Raw genomic sequence first — 25,466 nt, 5'->3', positions numbered from 1 at the left:
AAGATCTGAAATTAAAGCAGAAGGCTAGGAAAGTTATTTCTAAGAAAATGTCTACACTACAGTCTTATTTTATGTATTCGTCTTCTGTCAGTTTAATAGATGAACTATCACCTTGCACAGCCACTTATAGCTTTCATGTCCATGTTCACTACAGGATGTGGCACCCTCTTCACACCCAGAAACACGTCTGCAAGATATGTACACATCGCAGTGCGTTCCTCCACCCATTTGTTGTAACCAGGATGGTGGTAAATTTATTTGTTTTGTCTGTAAAGTTAACCTAATAATCATACAGCTGCCCATTGTGTTCCATCTATTTGCATGAGTCTCCGGTCCACCTGTATGCATGCACTTACTGTGCACTTTGCCGCGTTTCGCTTTGGCCCCGCCAATGGCAGCAGCTCCAGGAGGAAAAAGGTTGTTGTATTTGATACATCGCTCAAGTCATTTGCTTATTGGTCCTCCAAAGAACAATAAAAACTCGGATATTTTCATCTGTCAGTGAAATCTCCCCGGATGCCCCGTTTTGTACTTGACCATTATGCTGCTAGCACTTAGCATTTGTCAACAATTCATGATGCCAGAACATGATGTGCATCATATTATGGCAGATCGCAAGCAACTTTCAGGTGAACTGCCATCTACTATAAGTGAGTTTGTAGCAGCACCACCTTACATCCATTCATTTTTATTTTATGATTTTGTATAATGAAGATAAATAAATATTGCTTTCCTTAATCTATATCCTCTAAGTTTCCTTCAGTTTCTAATATTCCTTTGATACTTCATTTCTGTCCTGTCCTTGTTACTAACACAGTGAGCTGAATAGTAAAGCGTAATTTAACTAAGCTTCAAGGTCCATAATTGAGGAATTTTAATAATCGAGGTACTCAGACCATTTGAGTACCTCAAATTATTTGGGGTACTTTGCTTTTTACAGCCCTACTCTAAAGAAAGCAAAGTATAGGCATGGAAAACAAATTATAATTGAAATATTTTATATTTTATGATTTGATAGCTGGGTCTTCATATAATAGTCATGTTTATTTTTTTATCATTTAGTGGACATTTCTTCACAAATCCGTGGTAAAAGAGAGCTGGAACTTGAACGTGTAATTACGTTGTTGGGATCATAATCTAACATTTATTTTTCTGGATGTTCTCAGTGAAACCAGAATGTTCACCTGCTGCACTAGCTGCATGTGTGGCACTAGGAAAGTGAGTCATGAAACTAGCCCCCCCCCACATTTTGTTTTTGGTGATGATCACTCACAGCCTAGCGTTAGAATTTATTAGAGTTAACAATGTTTATTAGAGTTAATGTTTATTAGATTTAACAATGTTTTGGTTTCGCCATCGGAGGGCGCTCAGTACCACATACAACAGCGGGTGACGCTCTGGCAGGCTGTAGGAGTCCGCCATTGCAGAGAGGACAGCTTGTTGCAGCGGATGTTGGGAGCGCTACTGTAACCGCTGTATTTTCTCTTTACAGGTAAGCTGAGTATTAGAATGTATAGCTCATAACGCCAGTAGCCTCCGATGGGTACGGAATGACACAACAAAGGCGCTTCAGTATAGCTGCATTACTGAGCTAGATATAAAGCAGGAGTTAGCACCAGGCTAAAGTAGCGAGGCTAACGGCTCACGCTTGGCTCGCGCTTATGTGTGCTCCGTGGGTCGGCTTAATAGGGCCGCAACATGTGTTTTAAACTTATCTATTGTTTGAGTTCAGTTGAGTTAATGAAAGTATGTTGGATGTAGATGTACAGTGATGTCAGTAGAGAGCATGTCTATTTGTTCTAGTACCACATACAACAGCGGGTGACGCTCTGGCAGGCTGTAGGAGTCCGCCATTGCAGAGAGGACAGCTTGTTGCAGCGGATGTTGGGAGCGCTACTGTAACCGCTGTATTTTCTCTTTACAGTTTAAACTGAATAAATATGCTGCACGAGGAGTGACTCGGCCCATCATTTCCTGCTGTGTAACACATGCATTCAAAAAGAAAAGAAAAGTAAAGAAGAAGACAATTGGAAAAAACGTGCTTCAAGACTTTCTTCTATTTTTTTCTCTGGGAAGGTGAGGGAGAGTCACAAATCTGACTGGTTAATCCCTTAGAAAAATACAGCATAACTAATATACTGTAACTTACAAAGCTGTTAAGATTTTATAAATATCACTACCCAGTAAAATCTGGAGCAATAGTAAGGAAAGGACCAAAACCACTTAGTGTGCAAACTTTGCAGTTCTAGCGGATTTTATTCTTTTAATACAAAATTAATTAGAAAATGGGGTAGTGTAGGCGGCAAAGATCGCACAGCCCAGGGGCTTATGTGCACCTTCTCACACTATAGAAACATTTTACAGCAACAGCTTCAAAATACGAACAAACACTCTTAGAGGTGCCACTAATGCACATCCCAGACTAATTGAGATGCTGAGTTTTGGCAGAGACGATGATGTTCCTACTCTAAATATAGAGGTCCTGGCTATGTCTGGATAAGCGAGTGTAATGACAGCAGAAGAGGACTGAGCTGTAATCATAGAGACTCTAATTAATGCTTCAGGCTTCATGTTCTGAAGGCAGCTAAGGCACAAATAGACTGATCATGCTAGCACACACATATACAAAAATACATCCATCATCTGATTTGAAGAAAAGAAGCATGAGGGATGGCAGATTCATAAACATCTTGACCAGGGGGAGTTTGGAGTCTAGGAGGTTGGAAATATTAATGATCAATTCATGAATTGCAACTGCTTCATATTACAATATAATTTGTATTGATTCTGCAAATTGTTGTTGCCTTTGGTAACCTTTGCAGAATGTGAAGAGCATGGGAGCGCCAGTTAAGCCCCCTGATTGCTGCTATGAAGCCACTGATTTTTCTAAGAGGCTGCCCTGACAGTGAGCAGAGCAAAGCAGTCAATGCTGTTCTGGAAAGGATGAGGGAGAAAGAAAGACAGTAAATGACAAACTGGGAGCTAAATTCTGAAGATAACTGAGATGCATGCAGGCAGGGAAAGTTTTTCAATGATGCAAAGCAAGAGCTTCCTCCATTTGGTGACTGGACTAAGCCTTAGAACTAGGGTGAGGAGCTGCGTCATCCAAGGTGAGCTCAAAGTAGAGCCACTGATTCTCCCCATCTGAAGGAGTCCATTGAGGTCATTCTGGCACCTCATCAAGATGCCTCCTGCGATTCATCCTTGATACTTCCCAAGGAATAATGGTAGATCCCAGGGAAGCTCCAGAACTTGGTGGAGTGATAGACTTTTTTCTCAAATCTAATTAAACAAATATGAAAAATAAACCATAACACAGAATTACTGGTAGGTTTATAGTTACCTTTTTGTTGTAATTGCTTGCTATAATTTTTTTCATTAAAAGGATAAACTCTTTATTTTAACAAAATTTAATCCAGATTTTCTGCCTATTTTACTGCTTGTAAACTTTTCATTCACCTCCCAATAGATTATGAGGTTATATGCTGTTTGTGCATGCACTTTCCAGCTTCTCCTAGCAACATTTGATTATTTTTGAACGAAGCATGTAATTAAAATGGATGTTTGTCTGCACTTAGCTATTGCCCTTTGCTTTATTTCCACGCTAACATCGCTTTGACACCCCTTTTAGTCAGTTGCTGCTTGAGCACCAGCCTGTCAGTAGGAATGATACGCTGTTGACAGGAAATTATAGTTATGTGCAGCCCATCAACAGTGGAGGTCGTGCTAAGTTTTGAGATGTATATTTATTACAGAGAGGACTTGTCAACCATAGATAGAAATACAGTTCATTACAAATTTAAAACAATGTTTTGTCTATCAATAATAAATCAATGAGCAGGTTTTTTGAAAGGTCTAAACTCGTAGAGCATGAGCAAAACATAATTATTTCCCTGTGCATCATTAGGTTTTGGTAATGGTGTTTTTGTGAAAGAATGGGAATAAATTACAATGATTCACATTTCCACTTACATGCATAAGTGATCCATTTTGGGTTGTATACCTAGGCAGGGTAATATGTTGTCTCCTGAGACTTGTCTGGGAAATTCATTTGCAATAAAGAGGTTATAGAGATCTATCAATAATCTTAACTTCAGAGCATCGGGTGGAGCACTGTGGGCAGTGTCTGAGTCATTCAGTCAGAAGTAACATCCACTATGTCACTGTATGATGCTCCCTGGAGAAACATCTGAACTTAGTTTAGAATGCTGCTTTCGCTCTGTGCTTTTTGTGCCGTCTGTGTGTTAACACAGCCCAAGCGACTTATTACTGTGCTCAAACTTAATTAGGACTCAGTATGCGGGGGATTATGCAAAGTAAGTAAACATTAGAAGAGTGACAGAGGGGGGTCAATGCCTGAGGTGCATGTGTGTAGCTTTTCACTTGTGATTATTCATGCTTATGTTTCATAATGAATTAAGGGTTCATGCACCTGTTTTGTTACGATGAAAACTACTTGTGCCTAATTATCAGTGCAAGCATTCCAATAATACCTTTGAAATATTATATATTAACAAAAGGAATGTACCATAACACACTTTAAAAAAGCATTATGTACACGGTGTAAAAAGTGATTAAATCACACACGCTACTGTTTTAGGAAAGTTAGGATTACAAAAATATGATACCTACTGGTTAAAGGTTGGGTTTAGGTTAATTTAAAGCATTTCAGTTAATGTGAAACATGCAGTTTAAAATCAAAATAGCAGTCAAGTTGTCAAGAAAAGAGTTGTGGACTAAAACTTAGTTAAAATTCTCAGATACCTAAAGACACAAAAGTTGAAAACAGAAGTTTACATGCACTGAATAAAAAGATAGATACACATTTTTTCTTACTGTCTGAAGTTAAATAAGTGCTACCTTTTCTTGTTTTAAGTGTTTTTTGTATATATATATATATATATATACACTGCCTGGCCAAAAAAAAAGTCACCACCTGGATTTAACTAAGCAAATAGGTACAAGCCTCCTATTGGATAAGTACTGCATAGGCGATTATCTTTCAGCTGGCAACAAGTTATTTAACCCCAGCTGATGCAATGAGTAACTCCTCATTTCTTAAACAACCATGGCAAAAGACACATCCTGTGGTCGTGGAAAAGACGTTAGTCTGTTTAAGAAGGGTCAAATCATTGGCATGCATCAAGCAGAGAAAACATCTAAGGAGATTGCAGAAACTACTAGAATTGGGTTAAGAACTGTCCAACGCATCATTAAAAACTGGAAGGATGGTGGGGAACCATCGTCTTCCAGGAAGAAATGTGGTCGGAAAAAAATCCTGAATGATCGTGATCGGCGATTACTTAAACGTTTGGTCAAATCACATCGAAGAAAAACAACAGCAGAACTCAGGAGTATGTTTAATTGTGAACGCAAAAGCATTTCCACACGCACAATGCGAAGGGAACTCAAGGGGTTGGGATTGAACAGCTGTGTAGCCGTAAGAAAACCTCTAATCAGTAAGGCTAACCAGAAAAAAAGGCTTCAGTTTGCTAGGGAGCATAAAGATTGGACTCTGGAGGAATGGAAGAGGGTCATGTGGTCTGATGAGTCCAGATTTACCCTGTTCCAGAGTGATGGGCGCATCAGGGTAAGAAGAGAGGCAGGTGAAGTGATGCACCCATCATGCCTAGTGCCTACTGTACAAGCCTGTGGGGGCAGTGCTATGATCTGGGGTTGCTGCAGTTGGTCAGGTCTAGGTTCAGCAACATTGTGTGCCCAAAGAATGAGGTCAGCTGACTACCTGAATATACTGAATGACCAGGTTATTCCATCAATGGATTTTGTCTTCCCAAATGGAACGGGCATATTCCAAGATGACAATGCCAGGATTCATCGGGCTCACATTGTGAAAGAGTGGTTCAGGGAGCATGAGACATCTTTTTCACACATGGATTGGCCACCACAGAGTCCAGACCTTAACCCCATTGAGAATCTTTGAGATGTGCTGGAGAAGGCTTTGCGCAGTGGTCAGACTCTCCCATCATCAATACAAGATCTTGGTGAAAGATTAATGCAACACTGGATGGAAATAAATCTTGTGACACTGCAGAAGCTTATTGAAACAATGCCACAGCGAATGCGGGCTGTAATCAAAGCTGAAGGCGGTCCAACAAAATATTAGAGAGTGTGACCATTTTTTGGTGGCGACTTTTTTTTTGGCCAGCCAGTGTTTATATATATATATATATATATATATATATATATATATATATATACAGGAAACAGGGTGGAGACAAAGGGGAAGACATGCAGCAAGTGGTCCAAGAAATAAACACCCAGGACAACCATGTCCAGGACTGTATCCTCTGCCCATGATGAGCTACCCAGAAGCCCTCTTAAGTAATCCCTCAGTTAAATCAAATTTGATTGTATTTGTATATTGGCAAATTACACCACAATGGAAGACATCAAATATTTAATTTTAACCACAGGCCACTGAAGTAGCTAGATAATGCGTCAGAATAAATGCAAGATTACATACTTATTTAGATACACGTATGTCACAGATGTCTCCTACAAACTATGCCTGTATACCCTGACATGAGTAACCATCTAGAGCTACAGAATAACCTTATGCTCCAGTGGCTGTGTTTTTGATAAGAGGAGGCAAGGCTTTAAATCCAATCATAACTCCAGCGTTCTTTCAAAAATAGCAGGGTCTGAGAAGGTCAGTAGCTTGTTATTAAAGTATAAATCTTGAAGTACCTCTCTGTCAAGAGCAGATGGCTGTTTGGGTTCTATATTTCAAAGGTGAAAGACTATAAAGCTATAAATATGTTAAATATGCAAAGAGGCCATCTGAAAAATTCTGTTACAATTTCAATTAGAGTCATCTAAGATAAGAACATTCTTGCAATGTACTGTTGTGGTCATTAAATCTAGGATTATAATAGCTTTACAAGTTGCCACCATTATTTTCAAATTAATTGGAAACTAAGAACTCTGAGCAGATGACTTAATCGATTTTGTTATCAGGCTGTAGCTCTGAAAAGAAACACTTAGCATTTTCCTGTCATGTTTTGTGCTGAAGAACCAAATGCAGCTATCAGGCTGTCAACAGCCATTGTGAAATATCAAGAAGATTATTTAATAGAGTTCAAAGATGAGCAACTAGGAATGCAAATAAATCCAACATACATGAAGAATTTATAAGGAATATCAAATAAAGTCTACAAAAGAAGAAAGGTGGTCTAACTATCAAAACAAATTATGCAAAATTCAATTTGCTTTCATAGGATAATAATAAGATTGTCAAATATTTGTTATTGTAGTGATTGCATAAACCGCTTTGATGTTTTGCGATTGGATTTTCTTTAAGACAATACAAGTTAGCTTTTGTCTCGGACTAGCCTTTATTTTCTGGGACCCACTAATCTCGATTTTTACAAATTGAAGATGCCAAGAGGTTTTTTTTTTAGAACAGATATTTGTTTCCCTGTAAGATTTTGTCAGAACCTCTCCTGTTTTTCCACAAAAATCATGCTTTCCACCACCATATATATATGTATACTGCTCAAAAAAATAAAGGGAACACTTTAAGTGTTAAACACCTGTTTAAGTGTTCCCTTTATTTTTTTGAGCAGTATATATATATATATATATATATATATATATATATATATATATATATATATATATATACAGTACATATACAGTATATATATATATATATATATATATATATATATATTTTTTTTTTTTTTAAGTATTTTAATTTTTCAGTATTAAGATCTGCACTGAAATATTTTCTTGCAATGTCTTCAACTAGGGCTGCAGTAATGAGGAAAAAGCTGGTTTAATATTTTTGACAGTTTCTCTCATCTTCTTTGAGGATGACTGAGGATGTGTTCAAAGTGCAGAACACAGCTTCCAGTGCATTGTACTGCCTCCACTGAATGCCTCTCTTACAACATCACAAAGAATTTGAATACAATACAATACAAACTAATAGGTAACATCGCAGTACACCTGTCTATGTTTTATAAAAAGTTAGCTAATCTAGCTTAGAAGGATGTAATAAAAACACATCAATGCTTTTTACATATGCTGCATGTAGAAGACTCTGTTCTATAGGGTACAGTATAGGTTGTACGCATTGCATACTGTGCCAATGTTGGATATTCTCACAAACATAGGCAGGACTATTAACAGTGATGACAGTGTTATGTTGGAAGTATAATTGGCATTGGCATTTTGTCTCTCTCCCCACAGGACTTGCTTTGGATATGTTAATGAGCTTTTTCTGTGCTTCATAACAGTGTACTCAAAGCTCTGTCTCTCCACTTTGAACAAATCCTCTGTCTGTCCTAAACCAGATGATGAACAAATTGTCACAACCTTAAAAGCAAGCATTTCTTCTGCCAGAATTGTAGATTAGGACATTGCATGGAGGAAAAAAAGTGTATTTCTGTGCAGAATGGACTTCTTATGATGTGGTTTTCTTTTACGATCAAAAAGAGCAAGATCAAACCAGTAGCTTCAGTGTGACTGCTTTATTACCACTGCATCTATTTCTGTCCTTTTCTTGTTTAAATATGTCAATGTCTATAATAGTTTCTCTGTCTGCACACTGTTGTTACTCTTTACAGTGTGTATACTGTTAGTACTATAAAAATGTCAAACTACATGGGTCCATGTGTTACAGAAAACATTGTCAATTTTGTTCTTTTTCCAGTCAACATCTTTTTATTTGGTTTACTCTTTTTTTCTAGCAATGCCTCACTGCTGAAATCCCAAAGGTTGTGCCTGAGTAGTTGCGCTTTATCTGAGTTTAAATGAGCGCTAAAGGGTAAAAAATTAACATGTTTCATGATGATATGAAGGTGTGCAACAGTTCCAAGGGTATTTTTAAATTTGACTTGCAGTCTGAGGTTCTGATCTGCAATTATTATAATTTTTTTCAGCAACACAAAATAACATGGTAATGTTTTCTCCCAAAATAAGACATCGGAAAAAATAAAAACATGAAGTTCAGCACGTAATAATTGTCTGCGCACTGTTGTTGTTTTTTACGGTAAAAGTTAGTATTCTGCTGTAAATGCCTGTCAGTTAGAGGGGAGAAAAATACCTTTACATTTGATTACATTTTAAGTGCTTTTCAGTAAAATATTATAATGGCAGAAACATATTTTTACCTTGGTGACTCCAGAAAACAACACTGAATATGTATCAGTGTCACATTGATGACGTGTACGTACGGGTCCTTCTGACTTCCGGGTCTGGATAAATAGACTGCAACGGAGCCGCCTCACCTAAAAGATGTGAGTATAATCTCTTTCTTGTTTGATATTTTCAGAGAACAGAGATTGTTGTCAGTGTCCGGTCCGAATATTTAATAGCGCTCTTCTCATTCTTCTTATTAGGTCCAAAGTAACGTTTAAAATCACCCTGACGTCGGACCCCCGGCTGCCATACAAAGTGTGAGTTCTCTGACAGCTCAGCACTCACAGCTGTGGTTTAATTGTGATTTCTTCCCCGCAGCCTCTTTGCTCTAAATAATTTGGAGTTACAGTCTGCAGTGGAAGCAATACTATCTTATCAATAGGGTAGTTTACGAAATAGCGTGACAGCTGTTGAGTACAGCCATCAAAAGAAAGTTTTAGTTTGCTTCCAAGCGTTGGATTTTTTTTTTTTTTGTAATCCTTTGACTTGACTAATGGTGAGAGTAGTTTTCTGAAGGTTTGTCAAAAAGGTTTTACAGACAATTCTATATTGATATCTTATAACTTGGTATTTTACGAAAATTATTGTTAGGTTTTATATTTAATAATCCTAAATTTAAGCTTTGAGTCTTCGATAGGGTTAGATTTTGTACACCTTTTCTTTAATTTGGAAGCATGGCAGTGAGGTTTGTTTGGTCTTTAATTTTTAGCTCAAATAAGAAACTACAAAGCACATGATAGATGTGGGCAATAAGACCCCGATGTAGGTGAATTGCTTAAGTACATTTTAACATCACGAATTAAATAAGTTTTTTAAAGATCCTAAGCGTTTGGTTTAACTTATCGAAACTTATATTGACCCTAATCTAATCTAGACACAAATGTGCTTAGATGTTGTGGCTAAATATATTTCATCGTTAATAAAATAAGACCGGGGAGGAAAATTAAAGTGCAAGTGGGCACCAGCCACTTGAAAATTGTATAAGCACTTTTTTCCCCCCATACAAGTTTGTGTTGTATATAATTTTGTTTACAGGAAAATTGTTGGATACAGTGATGCTAAGAACTTTAGCTTCACTGTAACCAACCATTTCATCACTCCTCTTGAAAGTTTGAAGGTTTCTGTCAATTGCTTGACACCAGAAATGTAACTTCACATTAGTTTTCAGTTTCTCCTCTACTCAGACATTTAAAGATGCTCATGTGTTGGATTTGTATATCGGTTCAGGATAACTTGTGTAATCTGTAAGCTTTGTTTGACATGACGCAAACTTTACAAATAATTAACAGCCTTCCTCTCCCTAATGCAACTAAACCCCAAACTGTGTTTCCCACACCCTGCCTCAGAGCTCATATGATGGAGTTTTTTCTGTTGCAACATTTCTTGCTGCATCCTTACAGGTCAAAGTTATTCATATAGAGGAGTGCATAGTTGCTTGTTTATGATAGGTCAATGTAGAAACAGCATTAAGTCAGACTAAATAATTCCTCAACCTGCTTTTGCACATTAACCTCTGCTTAGCTTTCGAAAATGGCTCCAAGTGGAGAACAGTAAGTTGTAAGTGGTAAGATAATTGGGCCAAGCAGAGCATTCTGAATTTTGAAAGGAAGCTATTTAACAGCCAGATGAGGTCTGACTTTGGCTGTTTGCATAGATAAAGAGAATATGTTAATGAAATGGCAAATTAAGTCTATAAAAGAACTAAGCATGAGATTTTCAAAGGTTATCCTCTGTTTAAGCATTATTAGCCTTTATTAACTGACTTGTCCATATTTTCCTCAAAGTGCTGCCTTAGTAGGTGCTTCACTCTGCTCTCTGCTTCTTCCTGCTGCACTGACTGCTAATTGATTTTGTCCAACATGACATCTGCTCTCTTTATATTATCTCACTTGGCTATCTCAATTTGACTCAAACAAACTTTAAAATGTCTGTGTGTTTGTTCTGCTGCATCCTCAGGAGTTCTCTGACAGCTGCTACTTTTAGATAAAAAGCATCAAAGTTTTGTTTTGATAATTTTTTTTTTCCTTTGCTTGGTTTTATTCCTTTCAGATTAAGTGTCCCTGATAGCACACCTTTCACAGCGGTTTTAAAGTTTGCAGCTGAAGAGGTAAGCTTGCATTTTGTCTGAAATATTTGCTTACCAGCAGGGTTCTGAACTTAAAAGAAAGTCTCTTAAATCTTTGGATCTTTAACAAACAATGCATTATAATAGAATTATCACAAAATGTTTGAGTTTAAACACTGATGTACAACACCTGGACACCTGCCTTTGCCTTCTTGTATTTGGGTGATGGCAACCGTGTCCAAAATGACATACCTGGAATGATTTAACATGACTACAATTAGGGTCTAAAACCATGGGTACCCAGGCCAGTCCTACAGCTACTAACATTTAACTTGTCATTGTGTCCCTCCTCTCAATCAAATAAATGACTCATTGCTAGGCAATGACTAGCAACGAGTCTTCATTGATGGTCATGATGAGAAAATCCTGGTGGATGACCTCATGTAGAAGTCATCCACCACCTCTGGATGACATCCACCAGAGGTGGTGCATGAATTTATTTGATTCAGATGTTTCGGAGCAAAGATCTATCTAAGAGTTGCAGGAAAGTTTCTCGAGATGACTTCATTTGGCAGCACTAGGTATAAGGAGAATATTGTCATTTTGCTGTTTTTGGGAAGAACAGAGAGCAGGGGGGGGGGGGGGGGGGGGGGGGGTGGATCTAGTTGACATAGTTCTGCATACCTATAAACAAAAAATCAAATAAACAAAGCAATGATGTTGATGTTGTTGGAAACTGTTTTGAAAAGATTAACCATTAAGTACTTAGTAGGTGACTGACTGATGGATCTGTTTATCTTGAGTCAGCTTTAAACAATCCAGATCTTAGAAAAAAGAAATCACTTATATTCTTCCATGTTGTGTTTGTATAAACCGACAAGAGTCCTAAGGCCCAGAGAGAGATTAAGTTACAAGTGTTTGTACTGATTGTTTTTCCAGGGTGCTGGCAGGGTGTTAATTTAGTGCAGTTATGAACCAGCATACTGATGGAGTTTTGTTTTTGCCATGGATGTTTTCTTTACACACAACACACACAGCCCCAGAGAGGGACAGTGATGGGATAAAAAAATTTGTTTTGAATTAAATTGTTTTCATCACTTTTATTCTTTCAAAGGGTTTTCCCAGAATTTGTCTCACAATTTCAGTTGTGCTCATTTAGATGTTGTGTCTCTTGGTAAAACTCTTCCTGAAACATTGATTGAGACGGATATTAAATCACAAAAATGGTTGTAGATTTGACATTTTCATTTATGGTGACTCTAGCGAACTCAAACAAAGACTAAATAGCTGACCTTGACCTTACCTATATTTCACATTTACTGTCCTTTCTATTACCTGGCAATTGCGCTGTGGACAGTTCTTAGCCAACCTTATCTTTCTGGTGCCAGACTGCTCCTTCCCACCTCCCCTCTGCAAATCCCACCAGCTCTCATCCTCTTTCCGCTGAGCACTGAAGTATGGCCTTTAGTGTGACCAGGCTGGCTGATTTTTCTCCCAGAAATCAAGCCTGGCTTTTTTTCCCCCCCTCAGCTTCTCACACCAAGTGTGTTAGCGCAGTTTTTGTCATTGACAAGTACAAGGAATTTCTGAAAACACATTTTCTTTTTGCATGTTTCACAAACTTTGCTTGTTGGGACATTGCAACAGCATGTTTTTTTTTCCAAAATGTTCCTGACTGAGAGTCTCAGTGCGCAGAAGTTTTTCTTTTTTTCCCAAATGTGTTTTTTGTTTGCATTAAGTCTTTGGGTCAAGTAATCTATTTTTGTGCACGTTTGAAATTGCTTAGCAATTACAATTTTCTGCTGCTGACATATTGAAAAAGTCTTCTGTTGAGAATTTCACTGCTCAGAATGGTGTGATTACATGAATCTTTTTTTCCTCTTTTTACAGTTCAAAGTGCCATCAGCAACCAGTGCCATTATAACAAATGGTAAGGTTGAAGGGAGAAAAGTCTTTCACCCTATTTTACATGCATCTGAGCCTGTTTAATACACAGTCCTGAACTCTTAATATGCTCCCCATAAAGTAAACTGTTACTACTAGATATTATGGAATATTAGTTTTGTTTAAATAACATTTAAACAATATAATTTGATGAACCATTTAACTGTGGTTCAGCAAATGGTCATGTAACTTTTAAATATGGAAGTTAAGTTCTAATACTCAACTATTAGGCAAATTGAAAACTCTACAGTACAGTATGGTAGTAACATTTGTACTATGTTGTACGCAAAAAGCAATAAAAAAATTATTATGTTTATATATGTATGTGTCTGTGTACATAGAAAAATCTAAACAATTGTCACAGATTATATTCGTATAATTGATGAATATGTTTCAACAGTATTAGGAATAATTAGAAAAATAGGTCAGAAAGCTTAACCTGTTGATTCTTTTTTCCATCTGTGAAAATCTCTGTTGATCCATATCTATTTAATTTAAACTTTTTGAAAATTACAAATCCTACTGAACAGGATCACCCTGTTTGTAGATGTGCAGTGAATCACCTTGCTTTTTTAGAGGGCAATGTTTGAATTTAAAACAGAAAATGTATCTGTAGGAAATGTCGTCTTCCATATTTAATTGAAACCAAAATTGGGTGGGAAATGTTTATTATTGGTGTATTTTGCAGAGGATAATTGGGTGCAGCCTTAATTAGGATTTTCTCATCAGAAATCTAAATGACAATATGAATTTCTTGCATATCTGGCTATTTTGTCTTTCCAAACAGCAATAAGATGAAATTTGCATTTAAATGGCTTCAATATGACTGATGTATCAAACATCAGATTTACTTTGACCAGAATGGATGTTTTGGTCTTTATTAGTCAAGATAGAATTGCCTGTTGGTGGGTCACTTTGTCATTCTGTTGCAGCTTATTTGCATGACAACTGTCATTGCTCACATTATGTGTTTCTTTCCAGATGGAATAGGAATCAACCCTGCCCAGACTGCAGGTGAGCTATGATGATGTTTTTCGTCTTTTGTTTTCTCCGCTCATTAAAACAAATAGCACATTTAAATATTTGTATTTGTCCCGTTAACAAAAATCCTATTTGGAATTTTGAGCTTTTCTTTTTAGCCATGATTGTTGTTTATGGAAGCCCGATCAGTTCTGGGGGTTTTTTTTAAATATTTTTTTTCCAATTCCTAATGATGGTTAGGAAGTTTTTAGAGGTTTATCTTTCACAAAGACTTGAATTAAGAGTTGAAAAAAAAAATTGGGATACACTTGGTATGGTCACAAAAAGAAACAAAAAAATAAAATACTTATCAAAGGTTTCCTTAATTCCATTGTTAATTAGTCTGAAATCTTTCCAAGCTAGTTTTATAGAAGGTTTTATTACAGAGAGATTCTCACTTCTGCTGCTTTTATATTTTTTTTTATGTTGAGTAGGAAAAAAAAACAAATTAACCAAATTTCTGTTCTCATGTTTTTGACTAAAAATATAAAGCTTATATTTTAGTTGAAAATGCTGTATTTGACAATGAAAATCTTTTTTTGTTCCTTTTAGCTTTCCTTTGTTATTAACTAGATTTTCAAATTTATACCTGGGAAAATAAATAAAATTTGCTTTTGTTAAATCATAAAGAAAGCAAAGATGTGATCTCAGTTTGAGATGCATCACGAAGGATGTTTTTTATTTATGTATTTTTTGTATTACTGATCTGAGTAATTTGAAACTGAAATAGAAGCTACACCCGTTGACAAGTGTTGCAATTAGATTTGAGTTCTTTAACAGTTCCTGGCAAAGCTATACACATCATATTTAACAGTTAAAATTATTCTTTTCTCATGTTATGACCACAAACTTTAATATATTTCTTTGCAATTGAATGTAATGATCATTATTAAGTAGTGTATAATTTGAAACGGTGGAAAATGTATGCATAGTTTTTCTTTTGTTTTTGTTTTTTTTTTGTCCTTTTTGGGGCGGGTTTGTTGGCCGCGTACAGTGGAAGGCCAGAATGACATTTTATCATACATTTCTTTTTTTGTTTTTGTCTACAAGCAGAAGAGAACCTTCTAATGCTGTGGGCTGTAGTTATACTTGCTGCTGATAAGTACTGTGCAGATCCATTTTAAAATACTCTCGTGTCGCAAAAGTGTTGTTGACAAGTTCCTGCCTGTGAGTCACACAAAACATGCATCGGCGTTTGCCTTTCAGGATCATTGAGTACACACACAGTCAGAATGTATTCATTGAGACCCACTCTGATATTTGCTTACATCTCACTGCTTTGCACCAAACTCTGTCAGAGAATATTTCTAAAGGCAAAAATGTTGAATTTCAAATCTAAGAATCAAAGTTCATAAAGTCAGAAGTCAAAAATCTGTTATATGTATGCTGCCTTGCTGCTCTGAAGGTGACATATTCCCCCCAGAGATCCATCAATACAATGGGAGACCTCAGTATTTCATCTAACAGCTTTACAGATAGTGGCTTACTCCAGTCTCAATATGTCTTCCACGGAAAATATGGTTCATCACGAAGAGGTTGCTTTATGCTCTTCTTTTGAAACAGCAGCATGTAGTTAATTTCACATCCCAAACCATTTAAAAAGTCTAATAAAAGTGATGCATATTATCTCAGAATTCAGTAAAATAAGCTTAAGCCTTTTAAATTATGTATGCTTAAAAGATAAGACCTTTATGTGAACGTTACTTGCAGTTCTTGCTCTAAAAAGTAGGAGGTTATGTACAACGACTCATGAGTATAAAGAAAAGGCACACCTACTCAGAATTTAAATGTAACTTACATTGATGCCTCTCTGCAAGAGGAGTGGAGGCAACAGTCAGTTTGGGTTAAAGTCACTCCAGCTTCTTATATTATTGTTATCCCCAACTGAATCATGTGCTCTACGTCTCAGCCTCCTTGGTGTTTCCCGGAGGTTCAACTTTCTCTTTATTCAAGTCATCAACCTCATCAAACTGTAGTTACAGATGACTGGGTTTTCTGCATAATGCAGGGTGAGATAATGCCTGCTTCAACCTGAGGCAAAGTGGAGTCTGTTCTGATAGGAACAAAAAAATATAGGTATGTTGTGTTGGGCTTTCACAACACCTTTTTTTTATCTACACTACACTGCTTTGTGTGTGGCCAAAAATAGCCTCGGTTCAGACACCTTTGTCACGTTGACTTTTTTTCACCCACTGCAGCCGCTTTTCTTGACGTTCACACAACTGAGTACACAGCTGAAATTGATCGAATGTAATTTTAGTCTCGGGTTTCTCACACACTTCTCTCATATCAGCCTGGCATAGCTGCACTAGGCTGCTTCTCTCTGAGGCGTAACAAAAGGTCTCAGAACATTAGGGCTGGACCACGTGGGTACTCTGACCATGCTAAATCTCTGCATTTCCACTGTTTTAACGAGGATGTTAATAAATTAAATTATGCCATTTGTAGTTTTAATATTGTCTTGTAAAATAAATAAAAAAAACAGAAATCAATGTTGCAATTTGTGGTGCACAGTTCTTGGCGAAATCACTCAAACTTGTTCATATTTCATCAATTTACTATCAACTTTAATGCATTTTAATTGGATTTTATGTGAAGACCAACAGAGTGTTGTTCAAGATTGGAAAGTAAAGGAAAATTTATGCACAGGGATTTTTAAAAAATTTACACAAATCTAATTTTAAAGTGAGGCATTTTTATTTATTCAGCTTCCATCTTTAATGTGACATCTCTTGATAATACCCAGTTCAAACAAATGCCTTCAGAACTTCATAAGTAAATAGACTCCATGTGTGTCATTTAGTTTCAGTATAAATCCAGCTGTTCTGTGAAGGCTTCAGTGTTTGTACACTAATGTTCTTTTAAAAGAACAGCTTGTTCTTTTAAGAGAACATTTTTGCTTTTTGCTCACTGATGTTTTTTTAGAAGAACAGGATGTCCTTTTAAATGCACATTAGTGAACAAACAGCACCGCAGAGACTAAGGAACACATCAGACAGGTTGGGATGATGTTGTGGAAAAGTTTAGGCAGGAGGCTCATCACGACAGCTGCAGGGATCCACAAGGCAGGTGGGAGATTCTGTCGACCTGACCTTTATAAAATACAGAGAAGAAGAAAGCTTCCTACATGTGGAGAATCCAGCAAACATGGAGCAGAATGGGCTCTCGTCAGATGAGACCAGCATTTAAATTACCATGTTTGGCCTACCATCTCTACAATTACTCAGATGTCTCGGTTTATTTGTTTAGTGGTGCTTTTCTCCTAGATGAGGTACTCAAATGAGCTACTGTAGCCACCAACTAAACTTTTCTTAACATGGAAAGTACTCCTGAGCTACTGCTTCTGTGCTTTGTGTGTGTGGTCTGTTTTAAAGCCCCAGTTGTTGCTGCCAGATGGCTGCTCACTCTGAGTCAGGTTCAGCTGCAAGATTCTTCCCATTAGAAGGAAGTTCTCCTCTTTCCTGATGCCACATATATGCCCAGAATTAGGAACAGCTGCAGAGTTAGACCCAGTGTTCACACAGATTTTGTTGATAATAAACCTCTTCACCTATTTGAGTAACAAACTGTACTCAATAGATTGTCTCATAACAAGGAACCAGTTTGATTTTATATAGCTGACTTTATATTTGTTTTTGTGATTGGATTAAATTGACTGCCTACTTATGTGTTTGAATTACATTTTATGTGTTTTAACATAACATTTGTTGTAAGTCAATGCTATAAAAGACGATCTGAAATGAAGTGAAACATTGTGGTGGCAGCATCATGCAGGGGGGCTGCTTTTTTTGTCAGCAAGGTCAAAAAAGCTGGGGTAATTCTGAAAAAATAAAAAAAACCTGAGAGTTGACTGGAGGTTTACCTTCAAGTAGGATAGCAACTAAACATACACGTGGAGTTGTAATGGAATGGTTTAGGCTGAAGCATATCTATGTGTTGAAATGATCCATTGATCATCCAGACCTAAATCAAGCTGTGAATTTCTTTCAAAATTTCTTCCCCTCCAATAAAGTCTGACTGAGCTTGAGCTATTTTGCATAGAATAATGAGCTAAAATCTTGTTCTTTAAATGTGCATACCCCAAAAGGTTTGCAGTGAATGTTGTCTCCTAAAAACCACTGACTGAACGGAGAATGAATGCTTGTGTACATCATGCATTTTTATTCAAAAAATGTTTCCACTTCACACAAATGAGCTCTATTTTATCACATGAAAGTAAATTATGAATACTTTTTACAGGCCCTGTGTGTTATTATGTTGAAACTTTTGAATCCAACTAAAATGTCTAAACCCAACTTGTATATATCTTTGTATACATACCCATAATTCTCAAGTAGTTTGGATTTTGTGCTTAATATTTCGGTATTAAATTGTATCCCAAGAGAGACGGAGTTTAAAAAAATGCTTGCTGCTGGTGAGTGGGTTTGTTCCTGTTAGCTTCAGTGACCCTTTTCATCCCCAACATGAACTGTGATCCTCACAGCTCTCCGTCCTCTGTTGCAGGGAACGTATTTCTAAAGCACGGCTCGGAGCTTCGCATCATTCCCAGAGACAGAGTGGGAGGACAAGGAGACTGACTTATGCAGCATTTCCCTGTCGATGGCATAATGACTCACACCAGAGAAACACACTTACGACCCAGGAAACACCGCAGCATGTTTCATATTTATTTTTTGAGCCCACATGACTGACAGTGACTCACATGAGAATATGCATATTTAAAGTTACTGGTGACACACAAGAGTTGAGATGTTATCAAGCAGGAGCTAAGGTTTAGAGTAACGACTAGAGAAATTACCTGAAATGCTGAGTAATAATTCTAAGCAAGGCAGATTTAGAGTAACTTTTGTATTATTTCACATGTCCAACAATCAATCGATACATAAACAGAACATCTTTTTTTATTGTTTACTTTAGTTTAACCTGCATTGTAAATATGGCAGCATAACAAGTGATTTTTTATTTTATTTTTTTTTTAAATAAATGTAATCAGATTATTTTAAGGAATCTTGTTACTTTGCTGATGAAGATAATTAGACTGCTCACATTATTTCTTTCTGTAAAGCTCCTATCCCTACAACGTGCATTACTGATGTGTTCTGAACTTGTGCTGTGGATGCGGTGGAAACATCTTATGAGCAAATAAAACTATAAAATTGAATTCTGCAAACACGTAGCTCTCTGCTGCCCTCTTCCTCCTCAGTTTTAACCATCAGGCTGTGCTTAGGCTGGCTGTTGAATTTCAAGGATATGCATTCTGGATCTTCACACATTAAATGGAGATAATTACTGACAGCCCACCAGGATTATTTTAATATGCAAATTTAAGTTGGGTTTATTATGATTTGATCAGGAGGTGCTGAGGAAATAGGATTTGCATTTAAAAAGCTGTGATTAGTATGCAGACACCATGAAACGGTATCACTATCCATAACATTTTTCATTAAATGCATGAAGACATTAAATGCATAAAAATTTATGTAGTAATAAAGAAACAGAGTAACGCTTTCAAATTGCTGCACTAGAAAAAAAGCTGTTGATCATCTCTGCATGAAACCCTCATTTTCTTTTCCTGATTTATCCTGCTCTTAATCGCCCAGATTTCCCAGTTCACCCAGACACTCTCCTGTCTGTCACAGGCACGCGTCTAAATAATGTTTTTCAATAATATGCTATTCTTTAGCCCATTAAAATTGGACAGACACACCAAGTTAAAAACAAGCTGCAGAGAATAGTGCAGAAAACTCAATGTTGCCTTTCGCTATAGCCATTAGGATGCAGACTCAGATGGGAGGGAGGAGCAGGAGGGCCATTGCAAATGGATTTTCTAATTTATTTTAATCAAAGCCACTGCAGGGCAAATTCATCAGAAATCTACTTATGAAATGGCAAAAAGCCACAGTGTGTCTTGGGTGCAGCAGATGTTATCTATTTCAGGGCTACTGTTTAGGAGCCTAAAATTGACTACTTGTTACAGACTCCTTAGTACTCCAGATATTTGCAAAATAGGCTTTTATTTTTGTCTGATGCATACACTGGCGTGGTTGTATGGGTTGACAAAAAATATGTATTCTGTCTGAAAATACCAAACAGGACAGGGCACTGACATGTGGATCAGGGCAGGATGGATTGATTGCAATGATTTAGAAAATAAAGTCCACTTTCCATCAAATGGCTCTTCCCACAGATCTTTTTGTGCTCTTTGTTCTTTTTTGTCCCCACTGCTTTATAAATGTCAGCATGCACTCTTGAGTGTGCACTTTGGCCTCTCAATATAGGAAGCCAATTTTAAATGAGATCTGAAGATATTTCTTGACCTCTATGATAAAATCTCTGCTTTAGCCACAGGTCAGCAAGTCAGAAAAAGAAAGATCAGTTTGTGGAAACAGACTTCTTCTGACAGCACTGGTGATTAATTTGCTGTTCACTCTCACAGAAATTATGTAATATTGCAAAATAATAAATGAGTGAAGGTTTTTGCAGACAGCCAGATCTTATCACTCATCTTGTTATAAAAAACACTGAATTTCTCTCATCAGAGCTTTTAATATTTCTATTGACCTTATTCTGCCCCCTTCTGTCATAAATTCAGTATAGGAACAGTAGGAATACAATGCGAGGGATCAGTGAAGGCTCCAGAACTTTCTTTTAACAAAACAATAAAAGTTTATTAACTTCTCTTTAGAGACTGTGGTTGTCTGCAGCTTGTTGTTTTTTTCTTTTCAGCTTATTTTTTCTTTTCAGCTTTAATGTGGTTTGCAGCATTTACTGTATTCTCACCTGGGAAAGCTCAATTAACAGTGAATATTAATAGAATCTGCTTTCTTCAACTTCTAAGATGATCTCTTTGTTACTCTTGCATCACAGGAGACAATCTTACTGTCTGAGCTTTACAGAGGATGGGCAAAAGTGCCTAATCCAAAAAGTACAACTTATAGCTTGATCAAAAATGGCAGCTTCCCATATGGACAAGCTGAGTGCCTTCTGGTGAAAAGATTTATTAACAGAGGAGACAAGGACTGAGTTTTATGGCTGCAGAAACTAGAATGCGTAGCAGAGTCCATGTATGGTCCTCAAACTGCAGAAGCCTGTATAGAATAGACTTAGGAAGATGTAGGACTTCTGTCAAAAGGAAAAGCCTTCAACTTCACATCAAAACAGAAAGCCAATAACAAAACTAAGAAGTGTTTTATTATTGGTTTGACAGAAAAATGATGCCAAACCCACATTAAACTTATTTTATAATGCAGTGAGTTTCTGGAATGTCCTTCCCAAAAGCCATTCCAGGATTTTTTTTTTTACATGTCAGGTCCATGGCAAACAAGCAACCAATTTAAATGAAGTCTACCAAGTTCTACCAAGACATTTGGCAAAACTATCAGTCAGTGTTGTGCCAGAAACTTGATGATGGATGAATAAAACTGTGATTTCTCTTTAAAAATCACTTAAAAATAAATAATTAAAAGCCAAAAAATTATGACTTTGATGCTAATTGTATGTAATAAAAGGTGCTAGATACAGTATGTGATTAATTGCTTTAAGCATGTTTGGGTTTTTTGTCAATGCTTCTAAAATAGGATTTACTGACATGTCTGTACATTAATGTAGTATATGGAGTCTAATCTAATGCATTCTGTGAGAGAGCGCTATGTTTAGGCTGCTCCAGCTCTCAGACCATGAAGGATGCCTAACCTGCTCTCAGAGCTGGCTGATAGCAGAACTTAAAAGCTGTTTCTGACTGATTTTCTCTCAAGGACAAATTCAGCAGTCAAGTTCTGGCTGCTTGAGTCCTGATCCCCATTTTTTTCTGTTCCTCATACAATATCAAAAGCACTGCCATGCTGTATTTTTTTCTGTCTTTCCTCTTCAAACTACACGTTTTAGCTCAATCTGTTAAATCAGGCCTGCAGGAAAACCCATCTAGTCTTCTCCTGTTTTTGCATTTTTTTTGCAGAAACTTTGAGCCCATGTGAATTAAGGTTTGTGGGGATATTTTTAAATCAAGAGGAGGGTGCATTTTAAGGACAACCAGCTTCCGGCTCAGCTGATGTGTATGGTAAAAACATAAAAACCGAAAGAGCAAAGTTTCATCTGATTTACTTTTCACAGCAGTAGCTTGTTTAGGCTCAGTGACATCATGCTGTGAGAGTGTGACTTTGTAGTGTGGAGATGTCATTTAGAACTCCACAAATACTCCAGTGGAGATGAAGCACTGACAGTGACACTGACACTTAATGAATCTTCTGTTCATCATCTTATTCTCACTGAAAAAAAACCTACCCTAACAGGGTGATATGTGGCGAGTCTTTTGGCAGTTTCCTAAAGTTGGTGTCGATCTCATGGGATTGCTTTTCTATCATCACAGAAGAAGCATCGGCCTGCTGAGTGCAACATTAACCCACCAAAACAGCCAAGGACAACCCGAACAATCCTGCTGGGGAAATAAGTTTGGGGAAGGCTTGTTGATTTCTCTTGAGGGTGTTGTTTTCAAAATATATAAATCATAATTTGCCAGGCACATGAATTTTTTAGGCTTCAATGCATTTTCTCTCTGTGCACTGCATACAGATCCATCAAATCTACAACTTAACCAAAACTTTGTTCTAAACTAATTTTATCAGGATTCATTAAGACTATGTGAGCAATGTGCCTACAAAAGAGTTTATGCAGTGGATGTAGGGTTTGTTGTTACACTGCTTAAACTTTTTTCTCATTTTATCATATAACAAACTTCAAAGTATTGTGATAAAACTTAGACTGGCTTATCTTTATAGTTATGCTGCCATAGGACAAATTGATCCCTTTTTCTAACTTTCTTCTTCTACTACTCTCCAATTTACATCATTTGCTGTTATTTCAACTGTTAATTTTTTTGTTTTCTCTGTTGTTTTTTTCTCCATAGAAGATAGCTTATGGGCTGGAGTTGTATTTCGGGATAAAGGTGTGAAGTGATTTAAAGTAGGGTTAGGTCATGAACAGTATCCCTCACAGAACTTTGTTCCGTCCATCATCTCAAAATGAGAAGTGTATGACATAAATGCAAATCTACCAGGACATGACTGTCCTCTTAAACGGACCGCTAGAGTGAGCAAAGCATTAATCAGATATGCAGCCAAGGGATCGGTGATGACTCTGGTGGAACTGCCAGGATCTGCAGCTCAGGTGAAACAATCTGTCAATATGGCCACTCTTAGTACTTCTCAAATCTAGCATTAGAGAAGAGTGGTACAAAGAAAGCCATTGTTGAAAGAAAGGCATGAAACACTATTTAAAGTAAAAAATAAAACATAGAAAGGATTATGAAAACAACTCAGAGCCACAATATTACAATGTACATTATAATAATAATAATAATAATGTACAAATAATCCAGATCTGTCTTAAATCTCTCCCATCAAATGCTCCACCACTTCTTCACCACCAGAGAGCAGTAGAAAATAAAATAACATAATCACATTAATTCTTCACCTGGTCATTTCAATGTGAAGCAAAACCACATATATGCCAACAAGCCATTTAATTCAAACTTTATTTTATTGAAATCCACTAGTAATGTGAATTGTGTAATACCAAAATGTTTCATAAGATTAAAGATCTTGTATTGTATGTATATTTGCACTTAAAATTGTTTTTGAAATTGTTTTTAATAGGGGTGCTGTTTTTTAATTGCTTTTGTCTCCTGTTTTGATGATATGACAAGAGAGATATGAAAATGCTGCAGAAGCACAGACAGACAATAGAGAGGAAGATCTGACATTAAGGGTTGCAACCTGCCACTGCCTGCAGGGCTGAGTGCTTCGTCTGATTGATGCAGGCTCTCTCCTCATTAGGCTGATCACCTTTGTGAATCCTATTAAGCAAAAACACAACAAAAACACAACAGACAAAACAAAGGAGGAAAGAAAAGTTTCTTGCACATCATTACATTTCAGGATTTAGACTGAATGACATCATGGGAAGCAGCACACTTTGCAGAAGGAAGAAAGACCAGGCACAACAGTACAAGGTGGTGATTAAAATTCTGCCTATTCTCTCATTTTTTAGGGCATTTAGGTCTGAACAGTTTTTCTCACAAAGTTCCCACAGTTCAAACTGGTATTTACCCAATCCTCCTCAGATTGGTATTCATGTATTTGTTCCTGTGAATGAAAGACAAAGATCCACAGACTGACTATCTGTTACAATTTTGGAGTATGTGAGACACGGGAAGAAACTAGCAGTTTCACCCGATGGTAAACAGTACCCAGGAAGGGGCTTTGTGTAAACTTACATGGTCATTGTGCTGATGATTACAGAGTACTGGCAGTACTGAAATTTTAGTTCAGATGAAAGAGTTCCCTTACAAACATGCATGGTCTAAATGTGTGAATTTCCACAACTATAATCTGAGAAAAAAGATAGACCAGATGTGAAGCTTTGTGTAAAGTGTGTGTAGGTAAAAACTGGAATTAGAAGGAAGTGTTAGACTGATGATTCCTATTAGATTTTCAACTGATCCAGGGAAATGTCATTTCAAGCTATAGGGAAATATAAACGATGGTTGTACAAGTCAAGTTGTTGCTTTCATGTGTTTTCTTCCAGAAAAGACAAGTTCTGTGAGACAACAAAGATAGAGAAGTTTGAGAGGAATGACGAGGAGTGCTGAAAGAACTCCTCGTCTTTTAGAACGACGAGGAGTCTGTTTTTAGAAAACGCACAGACAGAAAACAGACTCAGTATTTCACTTTACACTTTATAAGTAAAAACACAACAAAATGTAAAACAAACTGGCAAAGATGCATTATTTTAAACAAATTTCAAATAATAACAAGCACAAAATTAAACACATCATGAAATCATAAAGTGTCATAGTTGTGTGTAATGGTTAAAGTCTTAAAGGGCCAAAACACAGACAAGAGGTAGGGACGATCATTAAAACAGTGTCTAACTAATAATAATAATTTGAAATAAGGAAATAAAACTTCCAGACAGTAATATGGAGAAACAAGGAACAATTGCAGAGCAGATGAATCTAGCATAGACTGACTAAAAGGGAGTTAAGATGTTGAAGACGACTGCTGGATTGGGAAACCAAATGAACAGAACAGATGTGACATGGCAAATGCATGAGAAGCTGGGGAAGGAAAGGCTCATTAACACATCATTCTTCACTAAGGTTCTTCACTTTAGAACCTTAGTGGTTTTTCACTAAAATTTCTGTGAATCATGTGATTAACAGTTGCACTGGTTTCAAATAAAATAAGTAATATACTGAACAATCACAGCCTGTATG

At 36.9% G+C, this 25,466-nt stretch overlaps 1 protein-coding gene across 1 annotated transcript; it reads left to right on the top strand.

Annotated features, from left to right (window-relative positions):
- The first annotated feature begins 9,154 nt into the window (after positions 1-9,154).
- Positions 9,155-20,366, top strand: ufm1 (ubiquitin-fold modifier 1). Its single transcript, XM_032576841.1, has 6 exons — positions 9,155-9,263; positions 9,366-9,422; positions 11,215-11,272; positions 13,121-13,160; positions 14,156-14,188; positions 18,698-20,366. Coding segments are annotated over exons 1-6 (264 nt in total). The 5' UTR covers positions 9,155-9,261; the 3' UTR covers positions 18,772-20,366.
- The last annotated feature ends 5,100 nt before the right edge of the window (positions 20,367-25,466 follow it).

Source organism: Xiphophorus hellerii, chromosome 11 (assembly GCF_003331165.1).
Source record: "Xiphophorus hellerii strain 12219 chromosome 11, Xiphophorus_hellerii-4.1, whole genome shotgun sequence".
NCBI lineage: Eukaryota > Metazoa > Chordata > Actinopteri > Cyprinodontiformes > Poeciliidae > Xiphophorus > Xiphophorus hellerii.
Note: the sequence above shows the minus strand (reverse complement) of the source record. Positions and strands in the feature narration are given on the sequence as shown.

Bases quoted from the DNA above. Each gene is read 5' to 3' on its own strand.
- ufm1 (XM_032576841.1), top strand. The intron at 9,423-11,214 runs GTGAGTTCTCTG...TATTCCTTTCAG, and splicing joins CCCCGGCTGCCATACAAAGT to ATTAAGTGTCCCTGATAGCA. The intron at 11,273-13,120 runs GTAAGCTTGCAT...CTCTTTTTACAG, and splicing joins TAAAGTTTGCAGCTGAAGAG to TTCAAAGTGCCATCAGCAAC.